Raw genomic sequence first — 13,531 nt, 5'->3', positions numbered from 1 at the left:
ACTACGGGGGGGGGGGGGGGGGTGTCGATTTAAGATACGCAAATTCAGCTACGCGAATAGCGTAGCTGAATTCGACGTATCGCAGCCGACTTATCCCGCTGTAGGGACGGCGACAAAATCGACCTCTGCTGCTTCCTGTCGACGGCGCTTACTCCCACCTCCGTCGGTGGAGTAAGAGCGTCGATTTGGGGATTGATTGTCGCGTCCCAACGGGACGCGATAAATCGATCCCTGAAAGGTCGATTTCTACCCGCCGATTCAGGCGGGTAATGTAGACCCAGCCTGAGGTTTGTGAATATGACTGGCTATGGTCCCACTCAACACAAAGGAACTCCTTCATATGCATAAGGTTACACACATGCCTAGGTGGTTGCAGGATTTGGGTCTAAGTGCAAGAGAAGAATCAGATCTAGAAGTAGAGAGAAATCTGAGACTTCAGAAAGTGCATTGAGAGAAAGGCCTCACAACCTCATTTCTCCAGTCCTCAGATGTAACGTTATTATTATGCAATAAAACTTAATGCAACTCAGAGGAATGATGAGCAGGCTCTTTCCCTATTTGACTGCCCTGCCAGAAATCATATTGGATGGAAATTCTGCCCTCTGTGCAATATTAAGAATAACTTTGACACAACATAGGATTGTCTTTCTTTAGATAGAAAGGCAGGTTGCCAGAGTAACATCAATTCAGAGTGTTTCTTAAAAGCACTCCCTTCTGTCCCCCAGCTGCTGCACATTAGACTCAACCTCATAAGCTGTGCTGTGAAATAACTTCAGTGTGAGGATGTTCTACAGTGCAAGCTATTTTAAAAATTACTATGCACAAAGGATTGAATCGGTTTACTTCCTTAATTGAAATGTCAGGCTTCAATTTGGTATACCACTTTAAAAAGAGACTTTCTTAGCTCTTTAAATTAAACAAGACAGGGAGTTTCACTACTCCTTACTCAAATTGCCAAGTTTCACTTTATTGTGTCTTTAGGGCAGGACTGAATATAGTGTAACAAGGATGTAGTGTAACAAGGGGCTCCATCCACACATTTCCCCCTATTATTATCTATGATAAATATGCTATCCCCCAGGGATTTTGGTGCTATAGAGGAATGAGCTAAGGATCAGAGGAATCTATATTTAGTCATGAAGTGGCTTCTTTGTGTAGAGACAAGACTTTTGCTTAGACTGGCAAAGATTGGGAGCTCAAATCCTGGCCCTGCCATACCAGAGGGTGTTATCTTGGATACCTTTAATTGTGGTGGATCCTCTGTCTCTTGAAGTCTTCATATCAAGACTGGATGCCTTTCCACATGTATGCTTTAGTCAACCAGAAGTTATTGGACTCGCTACAAAGAGTATTGAATGAAATTCTATCGCCAGTGCTATTCAAATCCAATGGTCCTTTTTGGTTTCAAAACCTATGGATGTATTCCTTTTAATTGCCCTGCTTCCACCACTCTCCTTACTCCGCCCCATTTTACTGCAAAAATACTTTATCAGCAATAAGCAAAGACGAAGGTAATACTATATGGGAAAAAAGGTATATCAATTACACTTTGTTGGAAATGCTTATTGTTTGCTTATCCTGAAATGAATATTGAGTACAGCATCCTGTTCAGCTTGCATAATTTGAATTGTGTGAGGGAAGGCAGATACCATTAGTCCAAACTTGCAGTGAACTCCATGTGTTAGGAGTTTTGTGCACAGGCAGAGCTCACTGCAGGATCAGGGTCTTTGGGATATCCTCTGTGTATGCCTAGGGCATGGCAATAGGAGGTTAACTCCCTTAGGTAAGGAGGATCACAGCTGCTTGGGATGATTTAGTTGGGGATTGGTCCTGCTTTGAGCAGGGGGTTGGACTAGATGACCTCCTGAGGTCCCTTCCAACCCTGATATTCTATGATTCTATGATTAGTACGTGGACAGGAGAGGTAACTCCTGCTTGGATCCCTTCATCTCTTCCCTTGATCTCCCAGGAAAAGAGTTACTGCATGGTGTTCTTTCCTCCTTCAATCCAGGACATGAGGTCTGTCACTGGGTACTGCCCAGCCCACCATATGTTGCCCACAGCAGGTTTCAGGTACCCCTTCACTTATCAAGTGTGTGCACATGTGCGTGGGCCTGCTGATCTTGTATCCATACCTTATGGAGTGGCACCTTCACTCATCTCCAGTATTTAGGGCATGGCAATGAACCTCTGTCCTGAAAGTAGTCATATGAGTGGGATGGTTGTCACCCCCTCCCCCAGCTTTTCAACATGGTGGTGGGGGTGGGGGCGGGGGCAAGGAAGGCTACTGCTTTTGCCACTACTTGAAGGACTTTAAATTTCCTCACAGAAAGAGTCTAATGTTAGATACAACAACGCTCACACTATGCAGTAACTTTCTTCCCCTCGTTGAACGTCTCTAAGCAGAGTTCACATGAACCAACACTGCAATTTGCCTAAGGAAACAACTCGTCATTTTACTTGACTGTAAGAGTTTCTGGGTTCATCTCTTGATCTATCTCTTGACTTGCAGCAGTAATCTTTACAGTTCATTCTTCATTTCAATCTATTTTAGCTTCTTTGGCTGCACTCTTAAATTCATGTAGATATAAAAACTTATCATACTACTTGCTGTATGTATATTGAGAGAGTAGTAAAACACTTGAACTTGGTATCGAACTCAAACTGAGTTCACAGGTTAAAAAGGTAGTAATTACACTAACTATTTATAATTGTATAACAAGAAAGTATAACCCTTCAAGACCATGACTATGAAGTTGGAGCTCTTTAGCCCAGGACAAAATGGAAGAGACCCTTAAAACCTGTTCTTAGTTGTATCTCAGATCATCTGTGTTTGATGCTGAAGTTTTAAAAATTCCCAAAATTGTCCAAAACTTGAATTAGTCATGGAAGGGTCTTCCTTGCTCTCTGGGAAAATGGTGCTAAACCAGGGGTGGGCAAACTTTTTGGGCCAAGGGCCATATCTGGATGGGGAAATTGTATGCAGGGCTGGGGCAGGGGGTTGGGGTGCATGAGGGAGTGCGGGGTATGGGAGGGGGCTTAGGGCAGGGAGTTGGGGGGCAGGGTGGCAGCGGCACGCACCGGGGCCAGGGCAGGGTCCGTGCATGCCTGCCCTGGCCCCATGCCACGCCGCTTCAGGAAGTGCTGCGGCCCCTGGGGGAGGGAGGGCAGAGGGCTCTGCGTGTGCTGCCCTTGCTGCACCTCCAGGTACCTCCCCCGAAGCTCCCATTGGCCACGGTTCCCCATTCCCGACCAATGGGAGCTGTGGGGGGCAGTGCCTGGAGGCCAGGGCAATGCACAGAGCCCTCTGGCCCCCCACCAGGGGACAGCAGAGAAGTGATGCTGACCGCTTTTGCAGAGTGACGCAGGGCCCGCAGTGCCATTGGGGGCAATCCCGCGGGCCAGATCCAAAGCCCTGAGAGGCCAGATTTGGCCCGTGGACCGTAGTTTTCCCATCCCTGTGCTAACCCCATTGCCATCTGCAGCTTTTTGATTTCTGCTGCTGAAAGTTTTTAATATAGGGTTAGTTCCCTACCCACCCCATATCTACTTTGCCAGAGAAATACACTTCTTTACTTGGGACAACAGTACCTTCACATGACAGAGAAGAGAGAGGTTAAATCACTTTAGGCCTGGTCTACACTATGAGTTTAGGTCGAATTTAGCAGCGTTAAATCGAATTAAGCCTGGACATGTCCACACGATGAAGCCCTTTTTTTGACTTAAAGGGACCTTTAAACCGGTTTCTTTACTCCACCTCCGACGAGGGGATTAGCACTGAAATCAGCCTTTCCGGGTCGGATTTGAGGTAGTGTGGACGGAATTCAACGTTATTGGCCTCTGGGAGCTATCCCAGAGTGCTTCATTGTGACCGCTCTGGACAGCACTCTCAACTCAGATGCACTGACCAGGTAGACAGGAAAAGCCCCGCAAACTTTTGAATTTCATTTCCTGTTTGCCCAGCATGGAGAGCACAGGTGACACGCTGAGCTCATCAGCACAGGTAACCATGATGGAGTCCCAGGATCGCAAAAGAGCTCCAGTATGGACCCAACGGGAGATACGGGATCTGCTCACCATATGGGGAGACGAATCAGTGCTAGCTGAACTCTGTAGCAGTAAACAAAATGGCAAAATATTAGAAAAAGTCTCAAAGGCCATGAAGGACAGAGGCCATAACAGGGACGCACAGCAGTGCCGCGTGAAAATTAAGGAACTAAGGCAAGCCTACCGCAAAGCCAGAGAGGCAAATGGAAGGTCCGGGGCAGAGCCACAAACATGCTGCTTCTATGCGGAGCTGCATGCCATGCTAGGGGATGCAGCCACCACTACCCCAACCTCCATCAATGGAGAATCACGCAACAGGGAAGCGGGTTCGGGGTACGAGGAAGATGATGATGAAGACAATGAAGATAGCTCACAGCAAGGAAGCGGAGAAACCGGTTTCCCCAATAGCCAGGATATGTTTATCATCCTGGACCTGGAACCAGTAACCCCCGAACTCACCCAAGGCGTGCTCCCAGACCCTGAGGGTGCACAAGGTACCTCTGGTGAGTGTACCTTTGTAAATATTACACATGGTTTAAAAGCAAGCATGTTTAATGATTAATGATTAATTTGCCCTGGCAATTGCGGCTAGCACAGCTACTGGAAAAGTCTGTTAACGTGTATGGGGATGGAGCGGAAATCCTCCAGGGACATCTCCAGAAAGCTCTTCTTGATGTACTCCCAAAGCCTTTGCAAAAGGTTTCTGGGGAGGGCTGCCTTATCCCGTCCGCCATGGTCAGTAGCAAGTAATCTGGAATCATTGCATAACAAAGCATGGCAGCGTATGGTCCCGGTGTTTGCTGGCAAATAGACAACATCCATTCCTTATCTCTCTTTGTTATCCTCAGGAGAGTGATATCATTCACGGTCACCTGGTTGAAATGGGGCGATTTTATTAAGGGGACATTCAGAGGTGCCCGTTCCTGCTTGGCTGGACAGAAATGTTTCCTACTATTAGTGCGGTGGGGGGGGAGGGGTGAAGTGATCATCCCAGAGAATTAGGTGTGGGGGGCGGATAGTTGGGTTTGTGCTGCATGTTAACCCGGAAACCGCAGCCCCTCCTTTTACATTGCAAACCCATTTTAAATGGCCAACACAATGGGTGCTTGGTATGGGAAATGAGGGCGCTGCTGTTTGAAACCATTCCCACATGTTAAGAAGGTTAAAAAAGCCAAAAGACTGTGGCTTACCATGGCTGCCTGCAAGCCAAATTCTGTTGCCTGGCACTGCGTGAGTGATCTCTCACACCAAACCGGCAGGCCCTCAATATAAGAGGAAAAATGCGACCTTGTAACGAAAGCACATGTGCTGTGTAATGTGAACAGCAAAATTTAACGTGAAAGAGTGTACCCATTGTTCTCTAAAATGTGTCTTTTTTAACCACCTCTCCCTTCTCCTCCACCAGAGGCTAGTGAAGATTACAAGGAGAAAACGGCGGACTCGGGATGATATGTTCATGGAGCTCCAGATGTCCTCCCACGCTGACAGAGCACAGCAGAATGCGTGGAGGCAGTCAATGTCAGAGTGCAAAAAAGCACAATATGAACGACAGGAGAGGTAGCGGGCTGACTCGCAGGCTGAAGAGAGCAAGTGGCGGGCTGAAGAGGATAGGTGGTGTCAGCTTGCTGACAGAAGGCAAGAGTCAATGCTCCGGCTGCTGGAGCATCTAACTGATATGCTCCAGCGTATGGTTGAGCTGCAGGAAAGGCAGCAGGAGCAGAGACTGCCGCTACAGCCCCTGTGTAACCAACAGCCCTCCTCCCCAAGTTCCATAGCCTCCTCACCCAGACGCCCAAGAATGCAGTGGGGGGGGGGGGCCTCCGGCCACCCAGCCACTCCACTCCAGATGATTGCCCAAGCAGCAGAAGGCTGGCCTTCAATAAGAGTTAAAGTTTTAAAGTTTTAAACTGCAGTGTGTCCTTGTCCTTCCCTCCTTCCCCACCCCTGCCGGGCTACCTTGGCAGTTATCCCTAGTTGTGTGATGAATTAATAAAGAATGCATGAATGTGAAGTAACAATGACTTTATTGCCTCTGCAAGCGGTGCTTGAAGGGGGGAGGGGAGAGTGGTTAGCTTACAGGGAAGTAGAGTGAACCGGGGGAGGAGGAGGGTTCATCAAGGAGAAACAAACAGAAGTTTCACACTGTAGCCTGGCCAGTCACAAAACTGGTTTTCAAAGCTTCTCTGATGCGCACCATGCCCTGCTGTACTCTTCTAACCACCCTGGTGTCTGGCTGCGTATAATCAGCAGCCAGGCGATTTGCCTCAACCTCCTACCCCACCATATATGTTTCCCCCTTACTCTCACAGATATTGTGAAGGGCACAGCAGGCAGTAATAATGATGGGAATATTGGTTTCACTGAGCTCTATCCGAGTCAGTAAACTGTGCCAGCGCGCTTTTAAACGTCCAAATGCACATTCTACCACCATTCTGCACTTGCTCAGCCTATAGTTGAACAGGTCCTGACTACTGTCCAGGCTGCCTGTGTACGGCTTCATGAGCCATGGCATTAAGGGGTAGGCTGGGTCCCCAAGGATAACTATAGGCATTTCAACATCTCCAAGGTTATTTTCTGGTCCGGGAAGAAAGTCCCTTCCTCCAGCTTTTGAAACAGACCAGAGTTCCTGAAGACACGAGCATCATGTACCTTTCCCGGCCATCTCACGTTGATGTTAGTGAAACGTCCCTTGTGATCCACCAGGGCTTGCAACAGCACTGAAAAGTACCCCTTGCGATTTATGTACTCAGTGGCTTGGTGCTCCAGTGACAAGATAGGGATATGGGTTCCGTCTATCGCCCCACCACAGTTTGGGAATCCCATTGCAGCAAAGCCATCCACTATGACCTACACATTTCCCAGAGTCACTACCCTTGATATCAGCAGGTCTTTGATTGCCTTGGCTACTTAGATCACAGCAGCCCACACAGTAGATTTGCCCACTCCAAATTGATTCCCGACTGACCGGTAGCTGTCTGGCGGTGCAAGCTTCCACAGGGCTATCGCCGCTCACTTCTCAACTGTGAGGGCTGCTCTCTTCCTAGTATTCTGGCGCTTCAGGGCAGGGGAAAGCAAGTCACAAAGTTCCATGAAAGTGCCCTTATGCATGCGAAAGTTTCGCAGCCACTGGGAATCGTCCCACACCTGCAACACGATGCGGTCCCACCAGTCTGTGCTTGTTTCCCGGGCCCAGAATCGGCGTTCCAGGGCATGAACCTGCCCCAGTAACACCATGATTTGCACATTGCTGGGGCCCGTACTTAGTGAGAGGTCTATGTCCATGTCAATTTCCTCATCACTCTCGTCGCCGCGCTGCAATCGCCTCATCGGCTGGTTTTGCTTTGGCATGTTCTGGCTCTGCATGTACTCCAGGACAATGTGCTTGGTTTTCATAGTGCTCATAATTGCCGCGGTGATCTGAGCGGGCTCCATGATCCCAGTGCTATGGCGTCTGGGCTGAAAAAAGGCGCAAAACTATTGTCTGACGGAGGGAGGGAGGGAGGGAGGGGCGAGTGACGACATGGCTTACAGGGAATTAAAATCAACAAAGGTGGCTGTGCATCAGGGAGAAACCGAAACAACTGTCACACAGAATGGTCCCCCCAAAGATTGAACTCAAAACCCTGGGTTTAGCAGGCCGTTGATTTCATGGAGGGAGGAGGAAGCAAATGAATACAGAACAAATCTGGTCCATCTATCTTTTACATCTTAGGCTGGCAGCAGACGGTGCAGCATGACTGATAGCCATCGGCATCTTCTGGGTGCTTGGCAGAAAATGCTGTATTACGACTGCTAGCTATCATTGTCAAGGCAGTTCAACAGGATTGCCGGCAGGACTGAGTCTCCAGGAGACAAAACATGTCTGCCCAGGTGCCTCTGACCGAACTCACTGAGGAATACGACGATGATGGATACCAATCGTAATACACCATCTACTGCCAAAAGGCAATTAGCTGCTGCTGTGTAGCAATGCAGTACCACGTCTGCCAGCACCCAGATGACATATGGTGACGGTGAGCTGAGCTGAGCTGAGCGGGCTCCATGCTTGCCGTGGTACGTTGTCTGCACATGTAACCCAGGTAAAAAGGCGCGAATCGATTGTCTGCCGTTGCTCTGAAGGAGGGGGAGGAGCCTGACGACATGTACCCAGAACCCCCCGCGACACTGTTTTTGCATCATCAGGCATTGGGATCTCAACCCAGAATTCCAATGGTCGACAGAGACTGTGGGAACTGTGGGATAGCTACCCACAGTGCAATGCTCCGGAAGTCGACGCTAGCCTCTGTACTGTGGACGCGGTCCGCCGACTTAATGCACTTAAAGCATTTTATGTGGGGGGACACACAATCGACTGTATAAAAACGATTTCTATAAAACCGGTTTCTATAAATTTGACCTAATTTCGTAGTGTAGACATACCCTTACTTAACACACTCAGGGCCGGCGCAACCCATTAGGTGACCTAGACGGTCGCCTAGGGTGCTACAATTTGGGGGGCGGCGACCGCGGCACTATTTCGGCGGCGGGACCTTCCACTGCCTCTGTGGGGGGCGGCATTTCGGGGCGGGACCTTCCGCCGCCTAGGGCGGCAGAAAAGCTGGCGGCGCTCCTGAACACACTAGTCATCACAGTAGACTATTCCTATAACCAAGTATATACTGTATGAAATACATAGATTTAGAGAGCTTACACCAGATACATCTATGACTTCTGCAGCTATGACAGTATTCAGGAGGTAAGCCTGATAGTGATTACTTAATTTTGCATTTCTCTGGAGCGTAGGCATTTACCAGATCAGTCTTTGGGGCATTAGTTCTTTTGTTTAAGAGAATTGGTAAAGTCTAGTGCCAAATTTTCTCTTGTACCACTTGTTCATTTGGGGACCATCCTTGGCAAAAAAGAGGGGTGGGGGAGGCAATCAGAAGCTACATTGATAATTGAAAAAACATCCTGGGATAATTTATCCTGAGCAACACCACTGTAAAAATGGAGTGTTTCCAAATGAATATTGGCTCTCCTGTTTCTTAAGACCTAACAATTAAGCAAGAATTGCACTGAACATGGAATAAATAATTGATGGAGCACATGCAGCAAAGAAGGAGAGACACTTAATTTTCTGTGTAGTTAAAAAAATAATTCTCATTAATAGCACTAAAGCTATTAAAGTCCATCATTTCTCTACCTCCTCCTTAGAATGGCTGTACTGTTAGTCTGCGAAAAATCAATTAACTCCCTAAAACTGTGGTGCAGTGCCATCTGTTTCTCCCTGCTTTGTGTCTAAACACAGCATCTATATCTATATATCTCTTCATGGTAGGACAGAATGTTTAGCATAAAACATCTCAATTAAAACATTATCCAAACAGTCTGGGCCTAACCATGCATTCCAAGCCAGGCACTATGTGCTTAACATCTGCTAGCATCCACTTAAGTTATTATTGTCCATATGGTATGGGCATGAAAGAATGACATATCAGTGATGTAAGTGCCTGCAATAGCTGCTGATGCTTGCAGACTGCTTGGTAACTGAATGCAAGAGATAAGTGATTATTCAGAATCATGTTACCGAGAAGAAATCTCTTCAGTGAGTACTAGGTTAATTAATTTTCAAGTGTATTAATTATGTAGCTTTGCATGTGGTATCTGCTGTAATTCAGTGCAGGCTGTCTCTTGAATGTAGTAGGCAAAGAGAATTCAGTAAGGGATCAAATCATTTTTATACAAGTGTAGAACTTCAATTTGTGAGTTAGGAAGAACGCTCAAATTACAAACCTCTGATGCCACACTGCTCAATAAAGACATGTTAGGATTGCAGCTCTCTTTGGTGTGCAGTAGAGATGAAGAGGAAAAGTTGGTAGCAGCTTCACTTATTCTGGGACCTATATATCTTACAATCTAAAGATGTTATCTCTTGCTTTCTTGTAGTCTACAAAACATTAAGACACTTTACATTTTAGGGCTTGATTATATTGTGGGATTTTCCATTGGTTCCACCCTGTACAGTGTAGATATGCTGTGCTGGTGTAAAGCAGGGCAGGTATTGATGCAATTTTTCCTGGCACAAATGTTTTACGCTGGCATAGCTACATCAAGAGGAAAAAGGCCCTTTATAGGCCAGCCCTGAGTTTTGATTTCTTTACATGTATTATTCTTTCTCCTAGCTGGAAAGGTACTTGCTTTTCTTCCCAGGGATGGTATTCTCTTCTTCACTCTCATCTGACATATTCTTCTTGGACTAGGGGCTCAACTTCTCAAAATGTTGTTAGTGGCCTCAAACTAATAATGTGGTGTAATCAGATGATTTTGGTTGCAGTTATTTGGGCCTATAAAAACTAAATGCACAACAACAGGGCCTGGTTAAGGCTAGGCTGGCGTTAACACTGTGACCAGCACCGGAAAATGGAGCATGCCTGTGAGACTAATGGTTATTTTGAAAACCTAGTTCCTGATCCTGGGAACACTTGGGCATGTTCTTAATTTTACTTCTGTGAGTAATCCCATTTATTAAAGTTAAGCATATAAATTTGAAGGACAAAGTCAATGTGAATTGTCATCCTGGTTCATATCAGTAATTTGTTTAGTCCAGTATCCTGTATAAGCATTCTCCTGTTTCTACTCTGGAAAACTTAGAGTATGTCTACACAAGTGGGGGAGGTATTAATTCAAAACTTTTTAATACACTTCAGATAACTTGCAGTATGCTAGTTGCACCAACAGTGTGCACACAAACACCTGTTTTTCAGTTTTCTATCATGTGAACACATGGCAGCAGTTCGCTGCAGATTCAGGGCATAACATTCTCTGGGGGGTATCCCATTGTCCCTCATTGCACTGCTGAGCAATGTGTATCCAGGGAATGTTTTAGCTGTGAATTGGGGGATGGCAGGTGACTCTGAATTTTTTTGTTGAATCCCATGTTTCTGCTGTCTCTGCCCCAGGCTTTTCTGGGCTGGCTCACATCACTTCCAAACTGCTGTCAGCCAGCACGACCCAACAATGCTCCATGCTGCTATGGTGACAAGTGAAAATATGTACAGGGTGGTTGGACTGTGTTACTGCACTGAGCTGGATGAATTTGGCACTGGATTTTGCCCATTGCGCCACTGAGCAAATGTTACTGATCTATAGTCAACCAATTCAGCATGGGGAGAGCTATTGGGGCCATTCCCAGGCAGATCTGCTAGGCCATTGATACAGTGCTGTCTAACTGGGTCACAAAGCTGAGTAATGCTCAGAGAGTATTGATGGCCCTGCACACACAGTGTTCCCAAAATGTATTGGGGCAATTCATGGAACCCATCTGCTTATTGTTTGTGCTCTTCCTGCTGCTGCCAGGGCACAGAATTTATAAACAAAAGGTTTTTTTCTCCACTCTGCTCCAAGGATTGGTGGCCCCCTATTGCAGGTTTACTGGCTCAATTGTGTGGGGAAGGAGGGGCGGGAGGGTCCCCAATGCTAGGATCTTTGGGAACTTGGTACTATTTAAATGAATGGAGAGAAAACTGCCTTCAGGAGCACTGGGAACATTAATGGTATGGAGGTTGGTCCAATTATTCTGAGAGACCCACACAGGCTGCTTGGACAGAAGGACAGAGCATTTTAACGATCACCTGAGCAGTTGTAGAATGGTAGCTGAGTGCATTTGGCTGTTGGAAAGCCACATGGTGCTGTTTGTGGACTAGGCTGGAAGCAGCAGAAAAAAATGTTCCAACCATTTTAACTGTAGGTTGTCTTGCACAACATTTGTGAGAGCAAGGGGGAAAGCCTTGCCAATGGGTGTGAGGCTAAGGTGCAGAGACTTGCTTGGAGGGTTTGAACAGCCAGCCAGCAAGATGTTCCACAGAGAAAACAAACAGCTCGGGGAATGCTGTCAGGGATGTCTACTGTTCACATTTTGAGTTGAATGCCTGACCATGTTAGCCTGTGGGGAGGATGTTGGGATCCAGACAATGAGAGCACTGGGCATTGTGTGGGTGGTTGAAGTTTAATGTTCCCTATGTGCTTTTGTCAAAACCCTATGAATTATTTTAGTTTTAACACAGAGAATCCTTTAAATAAATGCAATGAAGATCCATAATGGAAGTATTGTAAACAGTTTTATTATGAAACAACGATAAAAAATAAGGCATCACTAAAAACAATGGAAAAATGTCTTTGATTCATTACATGCATTTCCAAATACAATTTTCTTAAGTAACCAGCTATAGACAAAGGTTTAATTACTGCAACAATGCAAACAAAACTTAAAGCGCAACAGTAACAACATTCCAAGTACAACAAAATGGGAGTGGGAGGAGCAGGAGATTGGCCATTCTGTCAGCAGCACATAGAGGTCTTGGATGGTCTGGCTGTTGCAGGTGCTGTGGCTGTAAGAGAACTGGGGGGTGAGGGAACATTTGCTTATTATTCATATCATGGGCAAGTCATGATAGCTTTTTTTTTTTTTTTACTGTGTACACTGCAATTAGACCCCTGTGGCTGGCTTGGGCTGCGGGGCTGTTTAATTGCATTGCGGAGTGGACTTCTGGGTTAGGGCTGGAACCCAGGCTTTGGTACCCTGCAAGGTGGGAGGGTCCCTGAGTTTGGGCTGCAGCCTGAGTCCAGAAGTCCACACTGTGATTAAACAACCCATTAGCCCAAGTCAGCTAGCACAGGCCAGTAGCAGGTTTTTAATTGCAGTTTAGAAGACTCACCTTTAGCGGTCTTTCCCATTCTTGAGGAAACATCAGAGGTTGTCTGTGTGTATGGCGGGTGCTGGGTGCATTTAGATATCAGTCTACTATGTCTACTTTCATGCTGTTAGCTCCAACCAACCACAGTCTGTTAGAGCAGAGCAGGGCAGGACTGGGGCTGGCTTTCCAGATGGCTGTCATCAGGATCCTGCATCACAAAAAGATCCTGGCTTTCAGGGGGCAGTTTCTCTCTGGCATCTTCCTGCTCATTCTACGATGGGTCTAGCCAGTTGTCCTCGGTGTAGGGAAGAGTTCAGGCAGTAGGCTCCGATAGTGACTGGAACAGGTTATACTATAATTGTCTAGAATCCTGTCCAGTTCATCAAAAAATGCACAGATCACATGGCCCTTATCAGATTCTTTTTATCCCTTGTTTCTCCTGAGTGGCTTGCTCTTTACCTGGCACTGGTTGGTATCCTGGTCATGACCCCTTGCGGACCTCTGTTTTACAATGTCCACAAAAAGGTTCTTATTTCGGTGGCTGGCTATAATAGTTTCCTGAATCAACATTTCTTCCCAGATGGCAATGAGATTCAGCATGACTCCATGCAGCTGCACAAGGTATGCTGTGGGGCTTCTATTGCCAAACTAATGATACACTGGTATCCGTGAGCAAATGGGCAATATCTGTCTCTGTGCACCTTTTAAAGAGGAGAAGGATCATCCTGAAAACTTGATGCCAGGACAGAGAGAGACATCACACAGGTAAATGGACAGGTCAGTAATTGTCAACCTGCAAAACCTTATGGGAT

The 13,531-nt window shown here is 46.6% G+C and overlaps 1 protein-coding gene across 1 annotated transcript; it reads left to right on the top strand.

Moving 5' to 3' along the window:
• The first annotated feature begins 3,134 nt into the window (after nucleotides 1-3,134).
• LOC135972410 (myb/SANT-like DNA-binding domain-containing protein 2) lies at nucleotides 3,135-13,303 on the top strand. The gene is made up of 2 exons (XM_065550385.1): nucleotides 3,135-4,550; nucleotides 5,453-13,303. The coding sequence occupies exons 1-2, from the start codon at nucleotides 3,965-3,967 to the stop codon at nucleotides 5,494-5,496; spliced, it is 630 nt and encodes a 209-aa protein (XP_065406457.1). The 5' UTR covers nucleotides 3,135-3,964; the 3' UTR covers nucleotides 5,497-13,303.
• Nucleotides 13,304-13,531: the final 228 nt, after the last annotated feature.

This window comes from Chrysemys picta, chromosome 6, assembly GCF_011386835.1.
Source record: "Chrysemys picta bellii isolate R12L10 chromosome 6, ASM1138683v2, whole genome shotgun sequence".
Lineage (NCBI taxonomy): Eukaryota > Metazoa > Chordata > Testudines > Emydidae > Chrysemys > Chrysemys picta.
The sequence above is the reverse complement of the archived record's forward strand: the minus strand, read 5'-3'. Positions and strand labels throughout refer to the sequence as shown.

Coding starts and splice junctions, on each gene's coding strand:
- LOC135972410 (XM_065550385.1), top strand. CDS start 3,965: ATGGAGAGCACAGGTGACACGCTGAGCTCATCAGCACAGGTAACCATG. Junction 4,551..5,452: donor GGGTGCACAAGGTACCTCTG/GTGAGTGTACCT, acceptor CTCCTCCACCAG/AGGCTAGTGAAGATTACAAG.